Below are 25,138 nucleotides of genomic sequence, written 5' to 3'. Positions count from 1 at the left end.
TGTGCCGAACCCATGTGGTTGGTGTGTAGATCAATGCTTGGGTCCCACGCCATACAAAGAAGCCTAACTGGGCAGCAGATTAGAAACTAGTTAAACACTGAACACTTAATGGGCCAAAAGCCCATTACGACCTGGGCTGATATGATCACCCATCTATAGGGCGAATTTGAGATTAATGTTAGTAAAATGATTGGGTCATTGACTTTATCCACTCTGGGAGACCAAATACAAATCAGATTTGAATCTGGTAACCTCCTGATAAGATCAGGAGTAAACTAATTTAATTTACAGATAGGATTAAAATAATCCCCTATCCAAATACCGATTTGGATTGGGATAACTCCTAATTAGAAGGTTTTCTTAATCAAGAAGACAAGAGGAGAAACCTTAAGAGAAAAACATCAGATTTCGAACTAGGGGTTTTTGAGTAAGCAAGAAAGCATCCTGCAAATTGAGATCAGCTCTCATACAGACTCCCGAGAGAAGAGAAGCAATTCAACCATCTTCGTTTTAGGAGTTATCCTCCAACCGCCACCATTCCCTCTTACAAGATTTGATCTTTGCAGCAATAGGAAGTCAAGAAATCAGTTCTTGACATCAGCCTTGCAAGAAAGACTGAAAAAAATTCGGTATTTAGAATTTCCAAAGGGTTCTTGCAAAGAATTCAGTGTGTAAGATGCACCCTGCTAGTTCCGTTCCACCCACAACTGTGTCATCTTCAGCAAGAGCGGATCTTAGTGTCTTGTTTGGGCATGAACACCAACTTTGAGAGATATTGTTTCTCCAGATCAGGTATAATCTCTATTTTTTTTTATTCAGATCTGGTTCGATTATGGTTTAAATAGAATCATTGAATATTTTATTCTAAATTTAGGGAATATGATTTCCAATTAGAAGAATGTAAAAAAATTTTTAAAATTCGTTCACCCATTCCACAACCATCATGATATCCATTAGTGAATGTGTCGGGATCTAACCAATTCAAGGGGTAAAGGAGCTCAAAACCGACCCCCTGAACCAGTTTAGGCATTTCAGGCGTATTGATATACCTAAAACAGCCCTATTGACATATCGAGTGTATCGATATTTTATTACTTTTTTTATTTTTTAACTAATTCAAGAGGACCGATTTAAAGCTCCTCTACCCCTGAACCAATCAGACCCTATACATCCACTGTATGGATATATCATAGGAGTCTTATATGATACGTATCGTACGTATCAATACAACCGAAAATCAGCCATAAAATCATTAATAAAAGTTTAGTTGGCAAATCTAAGATCCTTCAATAACCAGAAGCTTCAGTTTGGATCTTGGATTGCATAGCGAAGAATGTGAATCCAAGACTACTCAAGGATTACACAAAACCATGGTTCTGACTGAACATCACCTCTCTCCTACCCATCAATCACCATCCTCTTTGACAGATTTCAATATAAGTATTAGTGGTCTTGTTGATGAAACGTATTAATTAAAGGGTTTGACAAAATGCACAGAGAACAAGAGAATAGAATAGAAAATTAAAAACAGGAAAAAGCAGAATGAAGCAGCTGGCATCAGTATAAAAGCTTTCTCTTGAAACTTGAAAATTAATACAACATAAAAACCGCCTAACTTTTGCGGTCCAGATACCTTATAGAATGATATTTACAACCCACCTACCCCAATCTCCCTGCACAAACAAAACAAAGAGTCAGGTAAACTTTCTATATCTCGCAAACAGAGAACGGAAAAGCATACTACACCATAACCACCACAATAACAAATCTTTTGAACCAGGCTGGACCAAATGGCCCACGTCAGGTACGAGCTAAAAACATCACATCAGCTGTTGTTTCCTCATCAATCGTGCAAGTTTGGGCCACTAAGTTCAATCCAAAATCAAGTAAATTCAACAAGAAAAATCTCGATTAATGCAAGGCCCCCATTTACATTCCGTTACCAGAGAAACGTGGTATTCACATGACTAATGGAGAGAAAAAAAATAGCATAGGTGCATGCTATGAACAAAATTAAGGCGTTATTGTTCTGAACCATCGATCGGATTACGAGAGATTTGACTTATACTGTAATGTAGCAGGAGACAAAGCCCTTCAAAAGGCTCATGATGTATCTACTATAAATCTATAATGGAATTTCTGCAACCCCCGATGTACAAGCTTATCCTCTCCCCATGTAACACCTGATCCTGAAGTCACATCAGGATTGAGAAGTTGAAAACTCTTACACAGAAGAAACTGCTTGCAAAAATTTATTGAAATATCCCTCAACTAATAAACATACGGAAAAAGAGAAATCCTCCTCAACAATATAGAGTAATTTATACATCTACATACATATAACAGACTAGCATCACACGCAAAATGTAAATAGGCATGTATTATCAGGCGGATTTAAGTTCTTTGACACAACACTTTGGATTTCCTAATTTTCTCCTCAACGTAATTTAGCTCATTAAATATAACACTGGTGTATATCTCAAGAGAGTTTATACCGAGTATAGGAATAGAACCCATGAAAGAACTTTTTACCCATAGCTTTCATGCGAGTCACTCATTTTCCTAATGTCATTCAGCATTAAGAGGTGAGTGTAAACTGCATCCTACATCACAAATATTTTCTTTTGGGTACAAATAGAGAAAGGCTCTACAGGAAACAATGGGTACAGCAACTCCAAACATCTTCAAAATTTCAAATAATATTGATGTAGGCACACATGGCACGTCCAATGGCATAGTCACACATGGCAGGCTCATGATGGCGACACGTGGCACAGGTCGGATCACATCCTGGCCGTCCGCTCATAACAAACTCCAAGCAGGTTCAGGTATAAATAAGTGGCGTCACTCCTTAGGTAAGCTATATTGGCATTTATTGCTTTAAGCTCTCTAGCTCCCTGGTGACCTCATCTGAGCTACTCTACTCAGGCCTCATCCGACCCCTCAGTACACACTTGCTAACTTGACCGTCGGAGTCTCTGCCCTTGGGATAACACCTGGGGCCTCTGACATGCTTCCCCCTCTACAGGTCAGACTTACAGGCCCTCAGCTCTATCAGCCCTTGGACACATCAGCAAGCCCTCGTCTACAGAAGTGAAAGTGCATTGTTGCCCTCGGCCCATCCTTGGCAGCAACAAATATTATATAGAATCTTTACTAGGGATTGATCACCAACTACCTTCTTTGAGTGATGTGGCCGAAATTAGCTAGGAAGTCAGCAGCTTTGTTCCCTTCCCTACAAGAGGTGAAATTTGATCAATTTGTTGAGATTTTTTTTTTTAACTCTTAATGTGTCACCAAGAATGTTAACCATCGTCCATGGCGTTTAACTTCACCGCTTAGACAATGGTAAGTCTTGAGTCTCCTTCAATGATGATTCCATTTATCTTCAACATTTCCGACCAGCTTGAGTCTTGAGTCTCCTTACACACCTTCAACAGGTGTAACAACAATAATTACCAAAGCTTACATATGTAAAATTTTCTTGTAAATAAATCAAAAAGAAAAATTCATTAGGAAGAAAAAAGTACAACAGAATCACCCCAAGGAGAGAAAAAGAAGCAACCCAACCCCCGAGACCAACCCTTACAAAGAAAAAACCCTCTAACTCCCTTACACTCTCAATCTCAACCTCAACCCACACTACTCCAACCCTTCCCTCAACCTAAAAAGAAACAAAAAAGATAAAACCTTCAAATAGAAGTATAGAACTACCTCCCCCTTCTACAACTGTTCCGTTCTTCTTCAAGAATTGGCCTCCAAAATCTTCAACTTTTCTAAAAAATTTTTCTTGCAAATTACTCACCTCCACCTTCCTTATTAACCACCTCTTCCAAATCTAACACTCCCTAAACAACATGAGTTTTGCCAACTCTCACCTCTCTCTCTCTCTCTCTCTCTCTCTCAAGAAAAACATCTGAATCCAAATCTCCTCTTTCTTCAACATCCTCAATAGGTTTTGTTCTATACTTTCTAATCCGAAGGGATTAATCTGTGTTTTCCTTGCTCACCTCCCTGGCCTTGAAACCTTCTTACCCTACCTCTTGTTCAGTAGCTTGACAATGAGTGGTGAGTCTGCTGACTTGACTATGAAGAACACCTTCAAACTCACTCCAGACAAATTTCTTGATACTGGTAGAAAGAAAATCTGCAAACACCCCCATTTTACCTCTTATTTTATCTTTTGTTCTCGTATGTACCATTTTAAATTTATTGGACGGGCTAGAACCATGGGTACCTTCTTTTCGGGAAAAGACTTGCCATGTCCACCAACTGACCAATTTTTGAACTCTTCATCCTTTTTGGATTCACCTAAGTCTTATTTTTGCATTTATCTCCTTTTAAAATCGTAAGCTTGCAACTGTCCTTCCTTTTCCTACCCAAATCTTTGCCAAATTTTCCAACAACAATTTCTACAAAGTTACCTGGAACATTATCCTCCAAATCTCTGGCAACAAATTCTACAAAGCTTCCATATATAGATTGAAAAATAAACAACAAGGCAGGCTTCAAACTCAAGTATGATATCACCTATTCAACAATGCCTAGACCTAGGGCTGTCAATGGCCTCAGTCTGTATTTAAGTCCTGATTATTAATAGGATTGGGATTGGTTTTACCTGTTTCAACCCAATTAACACCTAAACTTCTTTTATTTTTATAAATATTCTCATGGTTTACCTGTAATAACTTCATACAAGATGTCTAAACTTATCACTTAGTGGGGGATATATTAGATATTTTGAGAAGAGAGAGAGAAAGAGAATTAACAGGTTTATTATCAAAATACCAAGCTAAAGGCTTATCAAGTATAAGCCTGTCTTATTTGGTCAGACCAAATAAGCCCGATTAATAAATAGAGTCAGTTCTGGGTCTAGTAATTACTAACCCACTAGATCAAGACTGGGTCTGTGTCTTATTGGGTTGGGACCAGGTCTCCACACTGACCCTGTCCAAACCTATCTGAATTTCTTTAAGGAAGAATACACAATCCAAATCTACTAATTCATTTCATTTTGTCAGTTGCATATAGGAAAAACTGCACCAAAGAGACCATGAGATTAAGATAATACTAACTTCAGGTCTACTCACTTTACCCTAAATTAGATACTAATGCTTTGCTGGGGATTTCAGGCAACCTGCTGAACTGGGGAGGGTCTTCACAGCTACAATGTAACCCTTTCCTTCAATAAACCAATAATTCCATGTTGTTGCCAGTGTTCTGAAAAGCAAGAGGCACAAACAAAGCACAACTGGTTCCTAGATTCTGAGGTTTGCGGCCAGGAGTGTGCCTGAACAAAGTGAGGCACCACTTATGAGATAAAAGTAGAAGATAACCAAATATAACAAGCAAATCTAAGTTCTGAAAGAAATAAAACCTTGTTAGCTTAATTGGTTAGAGCATTGTATTATTAACATGAAGGTTGTAGGTTTGTAAGTTTAAGTCCTACATAGGCCTGACTATATAAATTCTAAAAATCCATTTATCACCTGGAACTGTGAAATGTTGCTTTCACCTTCTAGTTTTTGTTTTTGTTAGACCATGTAATGTTGTTTGTATTCTACTTTCAATATTTAATTTGTTTATTTTAGACCACTTTTAATGTTTGGTAGCTGCTACTTCAACTAGGAAAACTAGTTACCATAAAAGATGCTAGAGAAAAAAAAATCTAAATTCCCTTTTCTACTGCAAAACCATTGCCCAGGCATCACTTGGTTTTTGGAATAAAAAACATTCCCCAGGCAGTGCCTAGGCAGGTGACTAGTGACCTAGGTGACAAGGCACTCCCATGTTGCCTAGCCTCAGCTTAGTGCCATGATAAATATAGTAAGGCATAAGGTGAACACAGCATTGTCTCAGTGCTTTTCTATGCATCAGTTTGACAACTATAATTTAGAATTTAGACAAGAGGTGATGGATTCATCCGATCTCTGGAGCTTTTTCAAGGGAGCTCAGGCCTCCTTCAAAGAAAAGAGACAAGGAAGAGTAGGGTTTATGCACTCGAAAGGTATGTTGTATATATAAGGATTACATCACGTGGGAGGCTTTTCAGTTGTAACTAACTTGCTAATGTGGTCCTCTCACATATGTCTTCAGGTAAGGCTGGATGGGGGTCATGCTAGTGAGCCGATTAGTGGAGATCCCCGCCTTGACACAAACCTTATCATCAAGGTTGATGTGGGAAAATTCTTTCTGAAGGCGAGAATACTTTTCCCAAGTAGCTTCTTCTTTGGGTAGGTTGTTCCAAGCAATGAGAGCTTCCTATATAATACTTTCCTTTACACAGCAGCAGAAATCGAGCAACTTGTGAGGCTCCATGAATAGAGATCCTTTGTCAAAGAAAGATACAAGGGAGGCTTGGGTTTTCACTTTGTCTCCAACATGCTTCTTAAGTAGGAAATATGAAATACTGGATGGAGCTTGGAGGTGGTGGGAAGCTCAAGTTTATAAGCAATGGGCCTGACTTTTTCTATGATCTTGAATGGCCCATCATACTTCTGTGCCAATTTTTTCCATGCACGTCAAGCAACTGATTTCTGCCTGTAGGGGTGTAATTTTAGATGAACCACATCACCTAGATGAAACTCCAAGGGGTGATGTCTACGATTATAAGTAGCCTTCATCACCTGTTGAGCCCATTATAGGTTGTATTTTAGGTCCCTTAAAATGAGGTCCACTACTGCAACTGATGTGGAGCCAACTTTGTAAGGGAGAATAGCAAGGGGATCACACCCATATAAAGCCTTGAATGGTGTCATCTGTGTGGAGACATGGTAGGTGTAGTTATACTATAACTCAGCCCATGGTAGCCATTTTAACCACTGCTTTGGTCTCTGCTCAACAAAGCATCTCAAATATGACTCAGTGCACCTATCAACCACTTCAGTCTGCTCATAAGACTGAGGATGATAACTCGTGGAGTGGGCCAAGGAGTGCCCTGAATCTTAAAATATTCTTGCCAAAACTTCCCCATGAAGAGTGGGTTCCTGATCAGAAATGATGGACCTTGGGTTCCCATGTAACTTAGTGGTTTGTTTGACAAATAGTTCCACTACTTGAACTGATATAAATGGACGAGACAAGGCCAAGAAGTGGGTGTACTTGGTCTGTCCACCACAACCATAACCATGGTCTTACCCTGGGACGGTGGTGATCTGGTAATGAAGTCCATTGTGACATCATCCCGGACCTTCGGGTATTCGAAGAGGCTGAAAGAAGCCTGGCTGGTTGTTGGATGTCATATTTTTTCTGTTGGTAAGTGGGACAACTGGCCACAAATTGTTGGACCTGCTTCTTGATTCCCTCCCAGTAGTAATGGGTGGCAAGGCGCTTGTAGGTTCACAACACACCAAAGTAGCCCCTTCCAGCAAGTTATGGAACAAGTGTAGTCAAGTGAGGAGATGCCTGAGGTAAGACCAAACCTCCCTTTATAGAAATAACAGGGAGTTCACTACTGAATAGCCAGGCACTTGTGTCTGATCCGCGGCCCATTTCCTCCTAATTTCCATCAGGCTTGAGTCAACTAATGCCTCTTGTCTAAGAGTCTCCAGTAGGGCCTGGACTCTGCCTTAGCATGCAGCTCCTGCCTTAATAAGGTGTCAGCCACCTGATTAGAGGCTCTCATTTTGTACTCTATTGTGTAGTCAAACCCTAGTAGTTTGGACACCCATTTTTGTTGCTCTTCCGTGAGAATATGTTGCTCCAAATGGTATTTAAGGCTTCATTGACCAGCTCCTTAACACAGGTAGTTTGAGTTTGGGCCCAGGGAGAGAGGACCTTGCTATAGTAGGCCAAGGGCCTCCCCTCCTGCATCAAGACGACTCCTATGCCTAAACCAAAAGTATCACATTCAACAACAAAGAGCTGGGAAAATTTGGGGAGTGCCAGAGTGGGAGGAGCCGGTACTACCTGCTTCAGGGAGTCAAAGGTGTGTTGGGCTTCCTTAAACCAGTGGAAAGCATCCTTATGTAATAATTGGATCAGGTGGATGCCATCAACCCTTAATGTTTGATAAATTGCTTATAATACCCGGTCAAGCCCAAGAAGGCCCATAGTTGTTTCACCGTCCTAGGCTTGACCCAATGTACTATACTGGTCACTTTTTCAGGATCAACTATAACTTCCCCTCCTACGACATGGCCAAGATACCAGATCTGTCCTTGTCCAAGAACACACTTTGAAAGCTTAGCTAAAAGTTCATTGTACCTAAGAACATACAAGGTTAACCGCAAATGAAGGTGTTGGGTTCAATTAGGACTGGGATAAGAATATCATCAAAGAACACCATAATAAACTTATGGAGATAAGGCCGGAAGATGTCATTCATGAGTGATTGGAAAGTTAACAACGCATTAAATAGGCCGAATAGCATAACGAGAAACTCGTAATGGCCGTCAAGCTGTCTTGTGCACATCATCTTTCTGGACTCGAATCTGGTGATATTGGGACCTAAGATCCAACTTGGAGAAAACTCAAGTTTCTAGCAGGTTATCCAACAACTTATCAATAAGTGGTATAGGGAACCCACCCTTGACTGTAATGGTATTCAACACCTAGTAGTCTACATAAAACCGCCACATGTTATCCGTCTATTTAACCAATAGGACCGGAGAGAAGTAGGGGCGATTACTAGTTTGGATGTAGTCCCATTGCAGCAAGTCTTGTTGGCATCGATAATGCAGGTATCTATAAGGTTGGACGTTTGTTGGGGCCACCTCAGGCATAATGAGAATTCGGTGATCCTATTCCTCTCCTGTGGGAGCCCATGTGGCTCTTGGAAAGCCTCCAAGTATTCGGCCAAGATATTCTGCAATTGGTGATCATAAGAACCCATACTAACCTCTATAGCTGTGGAGTGTGGAGTCCAATTGTGAGTTGGGGTGACAAAGGCCTAATAGCATTAGATTGAGCTGTTCTAGGCCCAAGTTTGACTTGAATAGTGAGTTAAGAGCAGTTGGTTGCAATGATAATGTCTTAGTCCCACTAAGAATGATTTATCGGCCTTTTTTTTGGAACTCCATGGTCAGATTTGACTAATCACAAATCACTTGGCCGAGCTGGCACAACCACTATAACCCTAATACGATGTTGGTCCCACTAAAAATCAATGTATATAAGGCAACCCGAAAATCTCCCCTCGTATTTTCAATTCCAACCCTCTACGTATGCTTTCACATGTTAACTAGCTACCATTGGCAACCTAAACATTAAACCAGGAGGTGGGCCAAATTGACAAGCGCGCAAAGGTGGCCACACTCTCTAAGACAACCTACGATTCACATAGTCTGTGGATAAGTGAGCCCAATGAGGGCCTACAAGAACACCTTAGGTGGGCCTAACCCGAATATCATGTCCTAGTTATATTGGGTGTCTTTATTGGGCAATCTTTTGTTCGGCCCATTGGTCTAGAGGAGAAAGACTTGTTGGGCCTTGCATTTGTGTCCTAGGCCGAACCACTCATCACAATTATAGTAGAGACCTTTTTCCCTTTGGGCCTACATCTCAACCTAGGTTAATTTCATATATGGGATGTTGGCCTAAAGCCACAGGTTTCTACTTTCTAGTTTAGTGGAGGTCGGAGGAGTTAGAGTCAGCCCCATTTTATCATCAACGGGTCAGCCCAATGGTGGTGTTTTAAGTATGGGCCCTTGGGGTTTAACAAGTGGTTTCTTAAGACAGCCCAGTTTCTCTTCATAAATGCTAGCTAGGCCCACAACGGACATGACGGTAGAGGGTTGCATGGATTTCACCTCCACCCTAATATCATCTCTCAAACCACTGATAAAACAACCTAACAAAGCCTTTTCCTTCCATCCCTATACTTTGGTGGAAAGACATTCAAACTCCATTTGGTAATCCCTCACAGACCCCGCTTGGTGTAACTTAGAGAGCTGCTCATCTTAATCCCTAAATCTGGTGGATCCAAACACAAAGAGATTTAGTGAAATCCAACCAAACCACTAGGGGATGTGACTGACAAAACCATTGAAACCAGAGAATCACTTCTCCCTTGAGGTGTATAGTGACGATTAGGACCCTTCAATTGCTTGGAGTTTCACGGTACTCGAAGTACCTTTCAGCTCATAGTTCAAGATCCTCACCTGAGAAGTTAGGAAAGACCAGTTTGGTTTGCTTCTAAGGCGTTGCCCCACTGCTGTGGTTGCTAGTCTAAGTGGAGCCTTCCTAATAGGTCCCAGTCAGAAGCGCAAGAAGTAAATTGCTCTCTTAGGGTGAGAACAGACCTCAAGGTTTTGGGATAAATTTTCTATGCTTTTTGAAAATAAGCATACCGGTATGGGCGAACATTGATGGGTTGTGTCCCTTCTTTCAAAGGAATGTGATGGTAGATTTCCCTTAACGGCGGTAGCTTGGTGGGCTCTTGAAAGATGTCTCCATACTCTCTTAATAGGTGCACATATCTGTTGGAATGTCATCCCACTGAAACTTTTCTAAGGCTTGAGCATAAATTGCAAAAACCATCTGACCTTTACGGTGTTCCTTCGTAGTAGTCTTTAAGGAAGTAGCTTGAAGCCCGCTTTGAATTCCTTGCAGCCTATGTGCTTGATTTTTCCATTTGAAATCCATTGTCAATTGCTTCCAGTTACAAACTACGGACCCCAACATTTCCAACCATTGAATTCCTAAAACCATATCCAACCCAGCCAATGGTAGTGAATAAAATGTAAGTGAAAATGGAATTCCTTGTAAGACTACTGGTACCTTATCAAACCGCCCCTAGCAGAGGAGTCACTCTCCATTAGCTACATGGACTGTAAATGCCTTGGTTGGGATTACTGGCAGCCGTAAGGAATCAGCTATCCTGTCACTCACAAAGTTGTGCGCGGAGCCACTGTCAATTAATATTGTTACCTCTTGCGTCCCAATTGTAGTTGTGATCCGCATAGTCCATGGTGAGGTCCACCCCGTTATCGCATACATGGATATTTCTGGCTCCTCTTCCCCTGTTAATAGCGATCCGTCACCCCCACAGCTATCATCATGAGTTTGATTGTCGATGTGGCATTAGAGGAGTTGCGAGCCTTGACATTTATGGTCAGCAGTGAACCCCTCGTTGCAAACGAAACAGATACCTTGAGCTCCTCTCTTTTGCATTTCTTCCCAACTCAAGCGTTTAGGGGTTACCGGCGAAGTTCACAGTGCTTGAGGGGCCTTTGCAAGAGAGAAGTACTGGGGAATTGGTCGGGCAAACCTCTGCTGTCGTGCGAGTTGTTCGTCCTTCATCCGTGCCAACCCGATTGCCTCCTTTAAAGTCTTTGGTTTGAACATGCGAATACCATCGGCAATTTCTGATTTCTTGCCTCCCATGAACGTTCCAATGAGAGATTTTTGAGTCCAACATTGTACCCAATTGCCCAATTTCTCAAATTCCTGTTGATAGTCCCGAAGTGACCCAGTCTGCCTTACACGAGAGAAAGCCTCATCAAAGCCTTCTCCATCTGTTGGTCCGAATCAAGCCCAAAGCTCTTCAGAAAACATGGACCACGTCACCAACTGGTTTTCCTCTTTGTATGTCCGGGTCAGCCATTGCCACCACAGGTTCACTTCACCCTCCAAGTGAAAAGCCGCCAAGCTCACCTTCTGCTCCTCCGGAGTTCTCTGAAATTCAAAGTACTGAGCTACACGATTGAACCATTCTGTTGGATCATTCCCTGAAAACCGTGGGAACTCAATTTTGGCTCGAGGGGGAAGAACGTTCAGTCGATAGTTGTCTACTTAATCCTGTTAGTGCCGGTGCGACTGACCCCGCTCTACTAACTGCAAAGTTGGAGATGCCTTTGAGGAGAGAACCGCGTTAGAAGCCCTCAAAGACTCCTCAATCCGCTGCATTCGATCGCCCATTCCAAGCCCAAGCCGCTGCACTTCATCCTGTAAGCCTCCCAACCCTTGCTCTAGTATTTCAATTCGCTCTTTGTTGGATGCCATTGTAGCTTTGATACCAATTGTTAGGTCCCAATCAGATTCAAGGCAACCAGAAATAAGACTTTCTTTTGGTGAACGATAGACCAATTAAGAGAGAATAATTCAGCTTGCTCATTCCAGCTAGAGTGGTTACATAAATACTAGTTACTGTAACAACTTACTCCTAAATGTTAGCTAATTGACCTGAATTCTAGGAAACAAACTCAAAGCAAATCCATGTAATAGCTTACCTAATTACTAGCTAACTGACATGAATTCTAGGAAACAAAATGTAACAACTTCCTAATGACTAGCAAACTGACCTTGACAAATTCAAACCATAACAAATAACGGAAACTGAAATAACAGAACTTCAACAAATAGCTAGCTGACCAAGTCAATCCCGGAACTTGGGATTTTTCTTAGGAACGCGCAATTACCTTCTGGGTTTATCAATACTTTCCCTGCCCGGAAGAACCTTATCCTCAAGGTTTAGTGTAGGAAATTGATGTTGGAGAAGCACTGCAATTTCCCAAGTGGCATCTTCAATGGGCAATCGCTTCCATTTAACTAAATATTCTTGTAGGAACTTAGAGCCCTGCTTTATCCAGCGTACGTCTAATATCTTCTCTGGTTCAATCTGGAGAGATCCTTCATCAGAAAGTGGGGGCAACTCAACAGTAGCAGGTGAGGAGGTCCCAACAAATTTCTTTAAGAGTGAAACATGAAAAACAGGGTGTATTTTGGCTTCCGAAGGTAAAGATAGTTTATAAGCCACTTTGCCTAGTTTTTGTTCAAATTGTAAAGGGCCATAGAACCGACTGGCAAGCTTGTGATGAGCACGCTTAAATACTGTGTGCTGGCGGTAGGGATGTAATTTTAGTAGCACAAAGTCACCCACCTCGAAGTCCACATCTCTCCTCTTACGATCAGTAATAAGCTTCATTCTTGTGGCTGCCCTTTCTAGATTCTTCTTTAATTATTGGAGCACTTTGTCCCGATGAAGAAGAATCTGATCTACCTCACTGACACGTGACAAACCGTTTATGTACAGCGGAATGAAGGGGGAAGTTGACCATATAAAGCCTGATATGGAGTCATTCCTATAGAGCAATGGAAGGTGGTGTTGTACCAATACTCAACCCATGACAGATAGTTGTACCATCTACATAACTGACCTTGCCACTTGAGGACAAGGTTCTTCCAGGCGAGGAAAGTATTGATAAACCCAGAAGGTCGTTGTGCGTTCCTAAGAAAAATCCCAAGTTCCAGGATTGACTTGGTCAGCTAGCTATTTGTTGAAGTTTTGTTATTTGTTATGGTTTGAATTTGTCAAGGTCAGTTAGCTAGTCATTAGGAAGTTGTTACATTCTATTTCCTAGAATTCAGGTCAGTTAGCTAGTAATTAGGAAAGTTGTTACATGGATTTTCTTTGAGTTTGTTTCCTAGAATTCAGGTCAATTAGCTAGCATTTAGGAGTAAGTTGTTACAGTAACTAGTATTTATGTAACTACTCTAGCTGGAATGAGCAAGCTGAATTATTCTCTCAATTGGTCCATCTTTCACCAAAAGAAAGTCTTATTTCTGGTTGCCTTGAATCTGATTGGGACCTAACAATTGGTATCAGAGCTACAATGGCATCCAACAAAGAGCGAATTGAAATACTAGAGCAAGGGTTAAGAGGATTACAGGATGAAGTGCAACGGCTTGGGCTTGGAATGGGCGATCGAATGTAGTGGATTGAGGAGTCTTTGAGAGCTCTTTCTGACACGGTTCTCTCCTCAAAGGCATCTCCAACTTCGCACTCAGTAGAGCGGGATCAGTCGCACCGGCACCAACAGGAATATGTAGACAGCTACCGACTAAACGTTCCTCCCCCTCGAGCCAAAATTGAGTTCCCACGATTTTCAGGGAATGATCCAACAGAATGGTTCAATCGTATAGCTCAATACTTTGAATTTCAGAGAACTCCGGAGGAACAGAAGGTGAGCTTGGCGGCTTTTCACTTGGAGGGTGAAGCGAACTAGTGGTGGCAATGGCTGAACCGGACATACAAAGAGGAAAACCAGTTGGTGACGTGGTCCATGTTTTCTGAAGAGCTTTGGGCTCGATTCGGACCAGCAGATGGAGAAGGCTTTGATGAGGCTCTCTTTCGTGTAAGGCAGACAGGGTCACTTCGGAACTATCAGCAGGAATTTGAGAAATTGGGCAATCGGGTACAAGGCTGGACTCAAAAAGCTCTCGTTGGAACATTCATGGGAGGCCTGAAATCAGAAATCGCCGATGGTATTCGCATGTTCAAACCAAAGACTTTAAAGGAGGCAATCGGGCTGGCACGGATGAAGGACAAACAACTCACATGACAGCGGAGGTTTGCCCGACCAATTCCCCAATACTTCTCTCCTGCAAAGGCCCCTCAAGCACCGCGAACTTCGTTGGTGACCCCTAAACGCTTGAGTTGGGAAGAAATGTAAAAGAGACGAGCTCAAGGTCTCAGTTTCGATTGCAACGAGAGGTTCACTACTGGCCATAAATGTCAAGGCCCGCAACTCCTCGAATGCCACACCGACAATCAAAATCATGATGATAGCCGTGGGGGTGACGGATCGCTGCTAACCGGGGAAGAGGAGCCAGAAATATCCATGTATGCGATAACGGGGTGGACCTCACCACGGACTATGCAGATCACAGCTACAATTGGGACGCAAGAGGTAACAGTATTAATTGACAATGGCTCCACGCACAACTTTGTGAGTGACAGGATAGCTGATTCCTTACGGCTGCCAGTAGTCCCAACCAAGGCATTTACAGTCCATGTAGCTAATGGAGAGTGACTCCTCTGCCAGGGGCGGTTTGATAAGGTACCAATAGTCTTACAAGGAATTCCATTTTCACTTACATTTTATTCACTACCATTGGTTGGGTTGGATATGGTTTTAGGAATTCAATGGTTGGAAATGTTGGGGTCCGTAGTTTGTAACTAGAAGCAATTGACAATGGATTTCAAATGGAAAAATCAAGCACACAGGCTGCAAGGAATTCAAAGTGGGCTTCAAGCTACTTCCTTAAAGACTACTACGAAGGAACACCATCAAGGTCAAATGGTTTTTGCAATTTATGCTCAAGCCTTAGAAGAGTATCAGTGGGATGACATTCCAATAGATATGTTGCAACTATTAAGAGAGTATGGAGACATCTTTCAAGAGCCCACCAAGCTAAGAAAAATCCCAAGTTCCGGGATTGACTTGGTCAGCTAGCTATTTGTTGAAGTTCTGTTATTTCAGTTTCTGTTATTTGTTATGGTTTGAATTTGTCAAGGTCAATTAGCTAGTCATTAGAAAGTTGTTACATGGATTTTCTTTGAGTTTGTTTCCTAGAATTCATGTCAGTTAGCTAACATTTAGGAGTAAGTTGTTGCAGGAACTAGTATTTATGTAACCACTCTAGCTGGAATGAGCAAACTGAATTATTCTCTCTCAATTGGTCCATCTTTCACCAAAAGAAAGTCTTATTTCTGGTTGCCTTGAATCTGATTGGGACCTAACACTTCCCCTCCACAATCCATGTTCTCATTGATAGGCACCTTTTTAGCTTGGCCAAGACTGCAATCAAAGCGGCCTTAATCTCAGCAATGTCTTCTTCAATCTAATCAATGCGCTCTTCAGTTGAAGCAGAGGCGGAGCCAGGGGGTGGCAGAGTGAGGCCATGGCCCCCCTATGCCTTTTAAATTCCCAAAAGGCCCATTTAAATTCCACTTATATTTTGACCTTCTTACCCTTGTTTCTTAGCTTTTGGCCCCCCCTATCCATGTTTTCTAGGTTTTGGCCCCCCTCAAGAAAAAATTCTAGCTCTGCCCGTGAGTTGAAGAGGACCCAGTACCAACCATGGCGACATTCAGGTCATTGCTCTAATACCAATTGATAGGTTCAGCCTATCTTGGAGTTTCTTCAAGGGAGATCAGGCCTCCTATAGATAAAGAGACAAGGGAAAGTAGGGTCTATGCACTCAAAAAGGTAATCCCCTCAAGGTTTTAAAAGTCTAAAGGTGTAGTTGAGTCGTAAGTCTCAAGGTGTTGCAAGGTGTAAGCCTCAAAATTTAAGGAATAAATTAATTAAAGTTTGTAAATTGATAAAAAAATAACATATAATCTACCGAATTAAAATGATAGAAAGTATACATATCCATAAACTAGAAGTTTATAAGCAATATGTTTCGGCATTTAAGCATTAAATAAAACAATAACTAATCGATTAACAATTATAAACATTTTACATTTCATGTAAAAAAACCAAATTAGAAGGAAACAACTTAGTTGATTTGATCTATAATAATAATAATAAAAATAATAATGTTATTATTATTATTATTATTAAAAAGAAAAAAGATCCATTACTAGAAGAAATAAGAAAAATAACAAACTTGGGACATTACGTTTAGAATAATAAGAAAATTCTCACTTGATTTATCAAAAAGAAACTAAGAACTTGATTAGTCCTTCTTGCATTGAACTCTCTTAAACACTAAGAAAAACATAGTTGTCATGGCGTCGCCTAGGCGACCAAGGGCGCCTCACCCAAACACCTTGACTTTTAGCAACTAGGCACCCTTCTAGGCGACTAGGCACTTGCCTAGGCAATTAAGCGTCCGCCTAGGCGACAAAATGACAAGGCGGGCGCCTTTTATAATATCATTTATATTGTTGTATCTTATTAATGTATGTGTTAATACATTTTATTATATGCTATATATATCAATTATATTTTGTTTTAATGTTTTACTATTGAAATTTAAAAGATCAAAGGGCTTTAAGAAGAGAAAAAGAAAGAAAGGAAGAAAGAAAAAAAGAAAGAAAGAAAAGAAAAGAAAAGAAAGGGGAAAGAAACAATAGAATAATAAAGTTCTTTTTTTCTATTTTCTCTCTAATTAAATAAAACAGAAACTCCATCCTTGTTTTTTTTTCAATTTTACTTTCCATCTTGAATATTTATCATATAAAGTTAATACCTTCTTTAGCTGCTAATTAATATGAATTTCTCTATTAAATACTTATTATAGTAGTATTATTTTTTAAAATAATAAAATTAATATATGTAAAAGATTTTTAACTTTTAGATGTGATGATTTGCCACATTTTTAGAGGAAATTTAATGTTCTTAATAAAGAGAATTGCTATTTTTCAATTAACATACATGCTGAATGGTATATAAAACTAGGAAACTAGCCATAAGCCAGTTTTTCGTATTATAAAATTTTTATTGCCTAAGCAACTAGGCGACTAGGCACCCCAGTGTCGCCCAGAATCGCCTAGACGCCTTGAAAACTATGAAGAAAAATTAATAGAATTTGATTTGTTGTATTGGTTTTTTTTCCCTTTTCTTTACTCTATTATTTGGCCTATAATTATTGAAGTGTTTTTCTATATGTTTAAATTATAAAAATGTACATTTTTTGCATTAAATCACTAAGTAATCATTCATAGTTGAGGCTTAAGGCTTATGCCTTGAGGAAAAATTTGTATGCCTCGCCTCAAGGCTTAAGCCTTTTAAAACAATGAATCCCCTTTAATTCAGAAATGTTGTATATATAAGGATTACATCACATGGGAGGCTTTTCAATTCTACCTAACTTGCTAACATGGTCCTCTCACATATGTCTTTATGTAAGGCTGGGTGGGGGCCATGCTAGTGGGCCGATTAGTAGAGATGGGCCTAGCAGTGTGCTTATCAAGAGGTCACCTGGACAACTAGATCAAAGGATCAAATGTTGGAAATTGGAACTTCACAGGTAAGGACTAAGAAGAAGGCAATAGAATTGATAGAAAATTTCACAATTCTAGGTGGATACCATTGCTGATCAAAATACAAATAGATAAATCTAGGCGGATAGGCTTGACTGAAATAGAAATGAAGATTCTACCATTTATCCATGTCAATGATCTCATCTATCTGTCATTAATAAGATCTTGGATTAGACTTTGCTAAATCATATTCAAGATAAATAGAACATTTATGTTTCTAGAGACTGTTGTAACAGATTGTGATAAGATCCATGTCCACAATGTAATATACTGACCAAATATACGGGCAGGAAGATCCAACTCATCCAACTCACAGTTTCCTTCTTATGCATCTACTAAACCTTTTTTGCATAAAATTTATATCTTATTTACTAATGCTTTCACCAAATATTTCACTCCTCTATGACACAACTCTTTCTCATATAAAAAGTCACAAAACAATACAATGTAAGGTAAAATGACTGCATCTATCAAAGACAAACTTAATATATAATCTCCCCCTAGAAGAGAATGCTCAAAATTTGTTGAAATAAAGACTCAAGAAGAGAGAATATGGGTTATACTAATCTAAATTAGGTAGGTACATAAAGCAATCAATAATATTTTGAAGCTTTTGATAAGTAAGAACATCCTCTAATATTACAAGATGCTTAAAATATACATAAGGTAAGGAAGAAGGGATGGAGAACTTCGCACAAACAGCATGTCAGAAGAAGATCTGAAGCTGGAGAAGAAGAAATTTCTGCTAGAGGAATCAAGAAGTAGAGGAACCACAATTCTGAAAATCAGGGAGGATAGTAGGGAAACAGTTTTGACAGGAATGGAAGCTCCAGGTTGGCTTAAGGGCTTCATGGATGGAGCAACCCTTACAGTGAAAACTTAGGGATGGAGGAATGAACTGGTGAGAGAAGGGAAGAAATTTGTAGTGGAAGAGAAAAAAAGGAAATAGAAATGGATGGTTCATCACACTTACAGAAAGTTTTGGATGGTTCATCACACTTACATTAGAAGAGTTTATACTAAGAACAGAAGCAAGAGATGAAGAAGAGGTTCCATCAGTCTCCACTTTAGCGGCACCAAAACTGACTTGGGAAAGCAAGACAACTGACTAGGGAAGTAAAAAGGTAGTCTCAATAGAGAAAAAAGAGTAAATGACTGGAAGGAAGTCTTGGAGACAATCATGGAGAAGCTTCAATTAAAGCTTAAAGGTAAGGTCAAAGCTTTTCCCTTTTGATGATAGAAAGGCAATTTTGGAGGTGGGAGATATCCAAGCTAAAAAAAACCCTGAGAAAAGATGACAAAATTTCAGAAGGTGTTCGACCCTTGATTTCTAAGAGGACTTGTAAAGGTAAAGCAAAGGAACCCGTGTGGGTACAGTGCCAAGCAGAAAACTCCACCACCACAGGGAGGCCCAAACCACGCTTCAACAGAGAACATCCTGACGAGTCAGAATCAGAGGAAGAAGTGGAATGGGAGGATCTCAGACACATGGAAGACAAACAAGTGGATCAATCTTTGATCGTTGGAAGCATTGACACTACAAAAGACTGCAAAATCCTGGAACTCAACCAGATGGGAACTGAGCTTATATTCGAAGAATCGTCCGCAATGAAATTTCTTGAGTTGAAGGAAGGGGAGATGGAAGAATGCACCATGAATTTTGGGGGAACTCGGATGCACCAAATGGAGAAGGGATTATAGGAACAAACCAAATACAAGCACAATTAGGGGACTTTGGGAGGGATACAAGTGAAACAAATTGTGGTTATTTGGGAGAGTTTGTTTCATTGTACATCATGCTATGACGTGTTATTGGAATTTTAGTCAACCTTGCACCACAGCAATCAAACCAGTATCTCCAAACCCTCCAACTCAAAACTCAGCACCAAGCATAAATTAGAACCTTAGTTAACCAACATAAATTGACTAGTTGGTAAGAATTGAAATTCAGTGAAGTAAGAACCTCAATGAGCTAACATCAAAGTTATGTTATCAATAAATGTGGTTATCTGAAGGTGCTGATAACATTCAGGAAGTTAAAGAACAAACTGGAGAGCCATCAACAACCATACAAAAGTACCAACTACCAAAACAATGCAGCCAACCATGAATTCAGTTTGACGCACTACGATGTTTATTTCAGATTCATACGGTGCCTATTAGATACAATTGTGCTAGGTTAGAAAAGTATAGACAGCATACAGAATTCAAATGGTAATACCCAGTTTAGCAAGCCTCAAATATGATTGGCTTAGGAGGCAGTGATAATGCACTATTTTTTATTCCCCTTTTGTTATATAGAGGGAGGGTATACATGTATATGTTTTAAATGTTTCTTGTGCTTTTTTAACGACATAAATGTTTCAATAGAGGGAATCTCTCCCTCCTGTTCATAGTAATACAATTACCATTCGTCAAAAGGAATTCCATTTTAGCAGCAAAGATCATGAAAATTGCTTCATATTGATCAAACTGCATATAATGCAGAACTTCAATAAAACTTTTCCTGGGCTGCAGATTAATCTGTTGAATTAAACCTTACCTCCTCTCCGCACCCTCAATTGCCCAGGCCTGCTTCAACTAGATCATCTAGAGAAAAAACAGAAATAGAATATCTTATATAACTTCCTCCAGTAATACAAAATGTGCAAAAATAATAACAACAAAAAAATATGAACTTTGCAAATTCCAAAATACTTTACCTAGAAAACCTCCTCGCTTTTGTAGTGGCTGCATCTCTTCTATTGTTCTCTAGAACAAGTGCACGTTCCCTCTCTTTCTCTCGCTTCTCTCTCTTCAGCCGCTCCTCCCTTAATTCCTCCAACGTCGTCTTGCCAGATTTCGTACCCTCCTCCTGCTTCTGTGGTCCCGATGGGGATGGAGTTCCACCAGGTTCAGCATTTGTATCGGATGGTCTCGACATGTACCAGGGTGCTTTTACACCTTTTCCAGCCACTCCATATCCTAGCCTGTATTTCTCATCCTCTGGAAGAATAACTTTTGGCACTACCTTCTTCTTCAGCTTCTTCTTCCTGGAGCTCTCCTTTTGAGCATCATCATTCTCTTTCTGGCAGTAGGTAAACCACGAGCGCGCCTGAGCATCTCGAGGCGGAATTCCGCATCTCTCTTTCTGGACTGTTCTCGCTTAAGCTGCTCTTCTTTTGCCGCGGCTTCCTCATCTCGCCTAACTTTCTCTCTGTTTTCGTAGTTGTAAACATTCCAGCGCTTCTGAGGAAGAATGTTCAGACCTCCATGACCTCCCATTCCTTATTGCTTCCGAAAAGTATATATTCAGGTAATATATGATTTGGTCTAATTCACACAATGTAAAGACGACAAGAGCTTGAAACAAGTTATGTGAAATAGTATTTTCCAAAGAAGAAATAGTAGGAACCAAAAGTTCAGGTGGAACTCCATGTCTTACAAGTTCTACGACATCAATAATGAGTTTTCTTATCAGACCAAGGGAACCCGCTAAAAACAAATCAAATGTTTAGGGATTTGGATAATCAGATAAGAGGAAGTTTTGCGAGCCCAATTTCATAGAGAATCAACAAAACCGATCCCCTTTTCTCCAAAACCCCACGTCTAAATTCAGGGCACCAAGATAATCAGAGAAGAAATCCATAACTTAAATTTATGTTCAGAAGAAAACATTACATTGGTGAGTAAGGTGCCGAGGGTGAACCTAGCTTTGTTCCAGTCCCAACTCTCCTCTGGTAGCGAAAACGAATCTCGTACGAGAATAGGAACACAGGCACAAAATGCAGGCACCTTCGGTTGCGTTGTCGGCTATCGCACTCGCACCTCGCACTCTCTCAAGTCTCTATATATAGTTTTTGCTCTGGGAATTACTCGCAGACGCGCAATTGATAATTGAGATTTGAGAATGATTCTTATTGGGTGCAACTTGGGTGGGTTGGGTCAGGTACTCAGGTTTAAGATCGATAAAAGCAGGCCCATTTAGGGTGTCCATGAAAAACCGAAAAATCGAAGCGAACCGAGAAAATCGAATCGTAAAATGTAGTTAATCGAACCAGTTGGTTTAGTTTCGGTTCAGAATTTTAGAAAAACCGAAGGATCGATTCGATTTTTTATTAACCTATAAAAAAATTGATAGTTAACCAAACCGATCGATATATATTTATATGTATATTTTATAAATATTTTAATATATGTCACATATTTTCTATGTATTTTATATAAATATATATTCATTATATATAAATATATACTTATATTATATTTATAATAATCAATTTAGAAATAAACTATATATTTTTAAAATATTTATAATATTATATATCACTTATTATTTATAACATAATATTATACATATATTTATATAATATATATTACAAATATAAAAAACCGAAAAACCGAAGAACCAAAGAACAAAACCGGTCAAAAACTGAAACTGACAGACTGTTTAACTGGTGGTACCGGTTCGGTTTCGGTTTGGCAAAATGAAAGAACCAGTAGTACCGGTTCGGTTTACAAAAAGGGGCCATGGTTCGGTTAACCGAATCGTTGACACCCCTAGGTCCATTATTGACCTGGCCCAACAAAAGGTGAAAGCCCGAGTTTGTCAACTAAAGCTTAACTTAGGGCCCGTTTGGCAAGTCTTTTTGAGAAAATATTCTCGTAGTTCTAATAGTCAATAGGTGCATTGAGCTTTTGACATAAGATATAGGCAGCTCAAAGACCATTTGGCAAATGCACATCTTTTCATGTGTCATTTTGGGTCTTTCCGTGCAAGATCAAACGTGAAAGACACAAGAAGCTTCATTTGGAGCTTCCCGAAATCAACCATGTCTTTTGGCGGCTAAATCTTCTGCGTGCCAAACGGGAATAGATCGATTTTCGATCTTCTTGGCTTGTAAACAACCAAAAGACCACACAAAAAGACATGCCAAACAATGCCTTAGCTTAATACAACTTAAGTTTGGTTACTTTCACGCTTCCTCGGGTTTGGGGGCCGAATAGATTGGTTTGATATGAATGGTTTCTAGCATGTACTTAATACATTTACTAGCATGCCGATGCGATACACGAGAAAAAGATGTTATGACTTATTTGGCTTAATTCAGGGATAAGTGCACCGCAATCCACCTCATAAATCTGAAATTATAGCCCCTCCTAGTCTACTAGTAGCCTCCTCCCCCTATAAATTGCATCCTGCCCATGAATTTATCATCAATCCACAAGCAGGATTCAGTCCACCATAGAAATCTTAACTCCACCCTAGGGGTGGACTGAACTATAACCCCTAAAACTTATTGCTCTACATGGCTATACAACTCAAGGGTAGGGCTATCAAATTTTCCCAGCCATGTCAAGTATCTAGCCTCCCCAACCAAGCAGGGATAAGGATGGAGACCGTCTAGCGGGGGCAAGGGGGGGATAAGGTTAATAGGAATATAGGGAGTGAAGTCTACACCTTGCCCCAACCTTGATTATATATATTAAATATGTGTATATATATTACTAAATATGCAAGCTAAATTTTTTTTCTAGATGGGGATTAATTTAAAACTTGGGGTCAAGACGGGGAGTATGATTCCAGCCTCGAACCCACCGGTTGCCATTCCTACCCAGATGGTCATACCCTAAACCCGTAAATATAGTTCCAATAATTATAGTAATTATAAATGTAGAATCTAATACTTATGGAAAATATTAAAATTTTCCAAATACTTATTTGTATAATTGGAAGCTTTATAATTTAACTTTCACAAAATTAAATTACCAAAATCAATACTTTTTAGTAAATAAATTACCAAATTCACCAATTATTGCTCAAAAATTATAGTAAATATCAAAATTACTAAAAAATAAAATGTATATATATATATATATATATATATATATATATGAAATTAATTTTCCACTAAAATTTTATTATTATCTAATAATATCATTAAATATTAATAAAATGACCAAAATTATTAAAACCATCAATAACTACTAATTTCTAAAACATTATTGATAATATCGAAATTACTAAAAATGTAAAAAATAAATATGTATTAATTTTCCACTAAAAAAATTAATTATTATTACCGGATAATATCATTAAATATTAATAAATTGACCAAAAATACTGAAATTATCAATAAATACTTTTTTAAAAGATTACTGAAAATATAAAAATTACTAAAAATATAAAAAATAAATTATATTTATTGAAATAAAATTTCCAATGAAAAATTACCGATTAATTTTAATTAATAATATTTTAATCAATTATTAAAATATTAATTTTAATAGTTATTTATTTCAATAATTAATTTTCAATAAATTACCAAAATCAGCAATTTTCAACAAGTAATTTTTAATAATTAAATTTTCCAATTTATCAAAATTACAAAAAATTATAGTTTAAGTGTTAATATTTACTAAATAATATTTGATGATATCAATCATTATTGAAAATATCAAAAACATTTCACAAATTAATTTAACAATGTTTTTGGTTTTTAAATGGTTTATTGGGCTAGAAAATTCCACTTTAGTACCCTAAACTTTGGGGGTAGTGTCAAGTTAGTACCCAAACTTTCAAATGTGTCACTGCAGACCTAAACTTTCAAAAAGTGTCAAGTTGGTCCATGTCGTTAACTGACTATCAGTTATCTGTTGAAAAATGTCAAAACTACCCCTCAAAAGAACACTATTCATTGTCTTATACCTTAAGACTGAACCGGTTGAGGTGTTTGAGATTCTAGACTAATGAAGTCATTGTCTTCTACCTTTAGATCTGAAACACATTCTTGTTTAGTTATTTCTTTGCTTTCATTTTTTGTTTCCCTCTATCATATTTCATGTTTTTTCTCTCTTTTTCTTTGAAGGTAGCAAGTTCAGTCTCAAGGTAGTTTTGACATTTCCAATAGATAACTAACGGTCGGTTAATGTCAGGGTACTAAAGTTGGCACTACCCCTAAAGTTCAGTCTCAAGGTAGTTTGGGTACTAACTTTGCACTATCCCTAAAGTTCAGGGTACTAAAGTTGAATTTTTCTTATAGATTAAGTGGTGTTTAGGAGGAATTTTAGGTGGGAGAGATAGTTTAAGAGAAATTTTAGGAGGGGGTTTGCTAAGTGATTAGGCACATGAGAGAGAGAGAGAGAGTTTTAACACTAATTAAAATATCATTATCTCTGTCTCTCTCTCTTTTTCTATCAGCTCTGTTAATAATCTCTCCTCATTAATCATGCTATTAACTCTCTCACTCAATAACTCATGCCACTAATTCTCTCTCATCTCCATTACTACATTAAATTGCATAAAATTCATTAACTTTACCTATATATATTCATTCCCATTTAACTATATATAATAGATATATTTGCATTCAGCTGTAATTATCAGTAGAGATTAATTACATTGAAATTGAGATATTCAAGGATATATTATTGCGCTAAATA

General features: G+C 38.9%; 1 protein-coding gene and 1 pseudogene across 2 annotated transcripts; both read right to left on the bottom strand.

The window, feature by feature from the left end:
- Window positions 1-1,556: 1,556 nt before the first annotated feature.
- On the bottom strand, window positions 1,557-21,115 carry LOC148848208 (uncharacterized; annotated as a pseudogene). Its single transcript, XR_016100281.1, has 3 exons — window positions 20,419-21,115; window positions 20,259-20,305; window positions 1,557-2,189 (listed from the first exon to the last, which is right to left on the bottom strand). The product of XR_016100281.1 is annotated as an uncharacterized LOC148848208 (transcript).
- On the bottom strand, window positions 12,356-12,865 carry LOC148848209 (uncharacterized). The gene has a single exon (XM_088951308.1). The coding sequence runs from the start codon at window positions 12,863-12,865 to the stop codon at window positions 12,356-12,358; it is 510 nt and encodes a 169-aa protein (XP_088807434.1).
- Window positions 21,116-25,138: the final 4,023 nt, after the last annotated feature.

This window comes from Nelumbo lutea, chromosome 6, assembly GCF_056320005.1.
Source record: "Nelumbo lutea isolate HS-2025 chromosome 6, American lotus-T2T, whole genome shotgun sequence".
NCBI classification, from domain to species: domain Eukaryota; kingdom Viridiplantae; phylum Streptophyta; class Magnoliopsida; order Proteales; family Nelumbonaceae; genus Nelumbo; species Nelumbo lutea.
This window is presented reverse-complemented; position numbering and strand designations above follow the sequence as displayed.

Coding starts and splice junctions, on each gene's coding strand:
- LOC148848209 (XM_088951308.1), bottom strand. CDS start 12,865: ATGAAGCTTATTACTGATCGTAAGAGGAGAGATGTGGACTTCGAGGTG.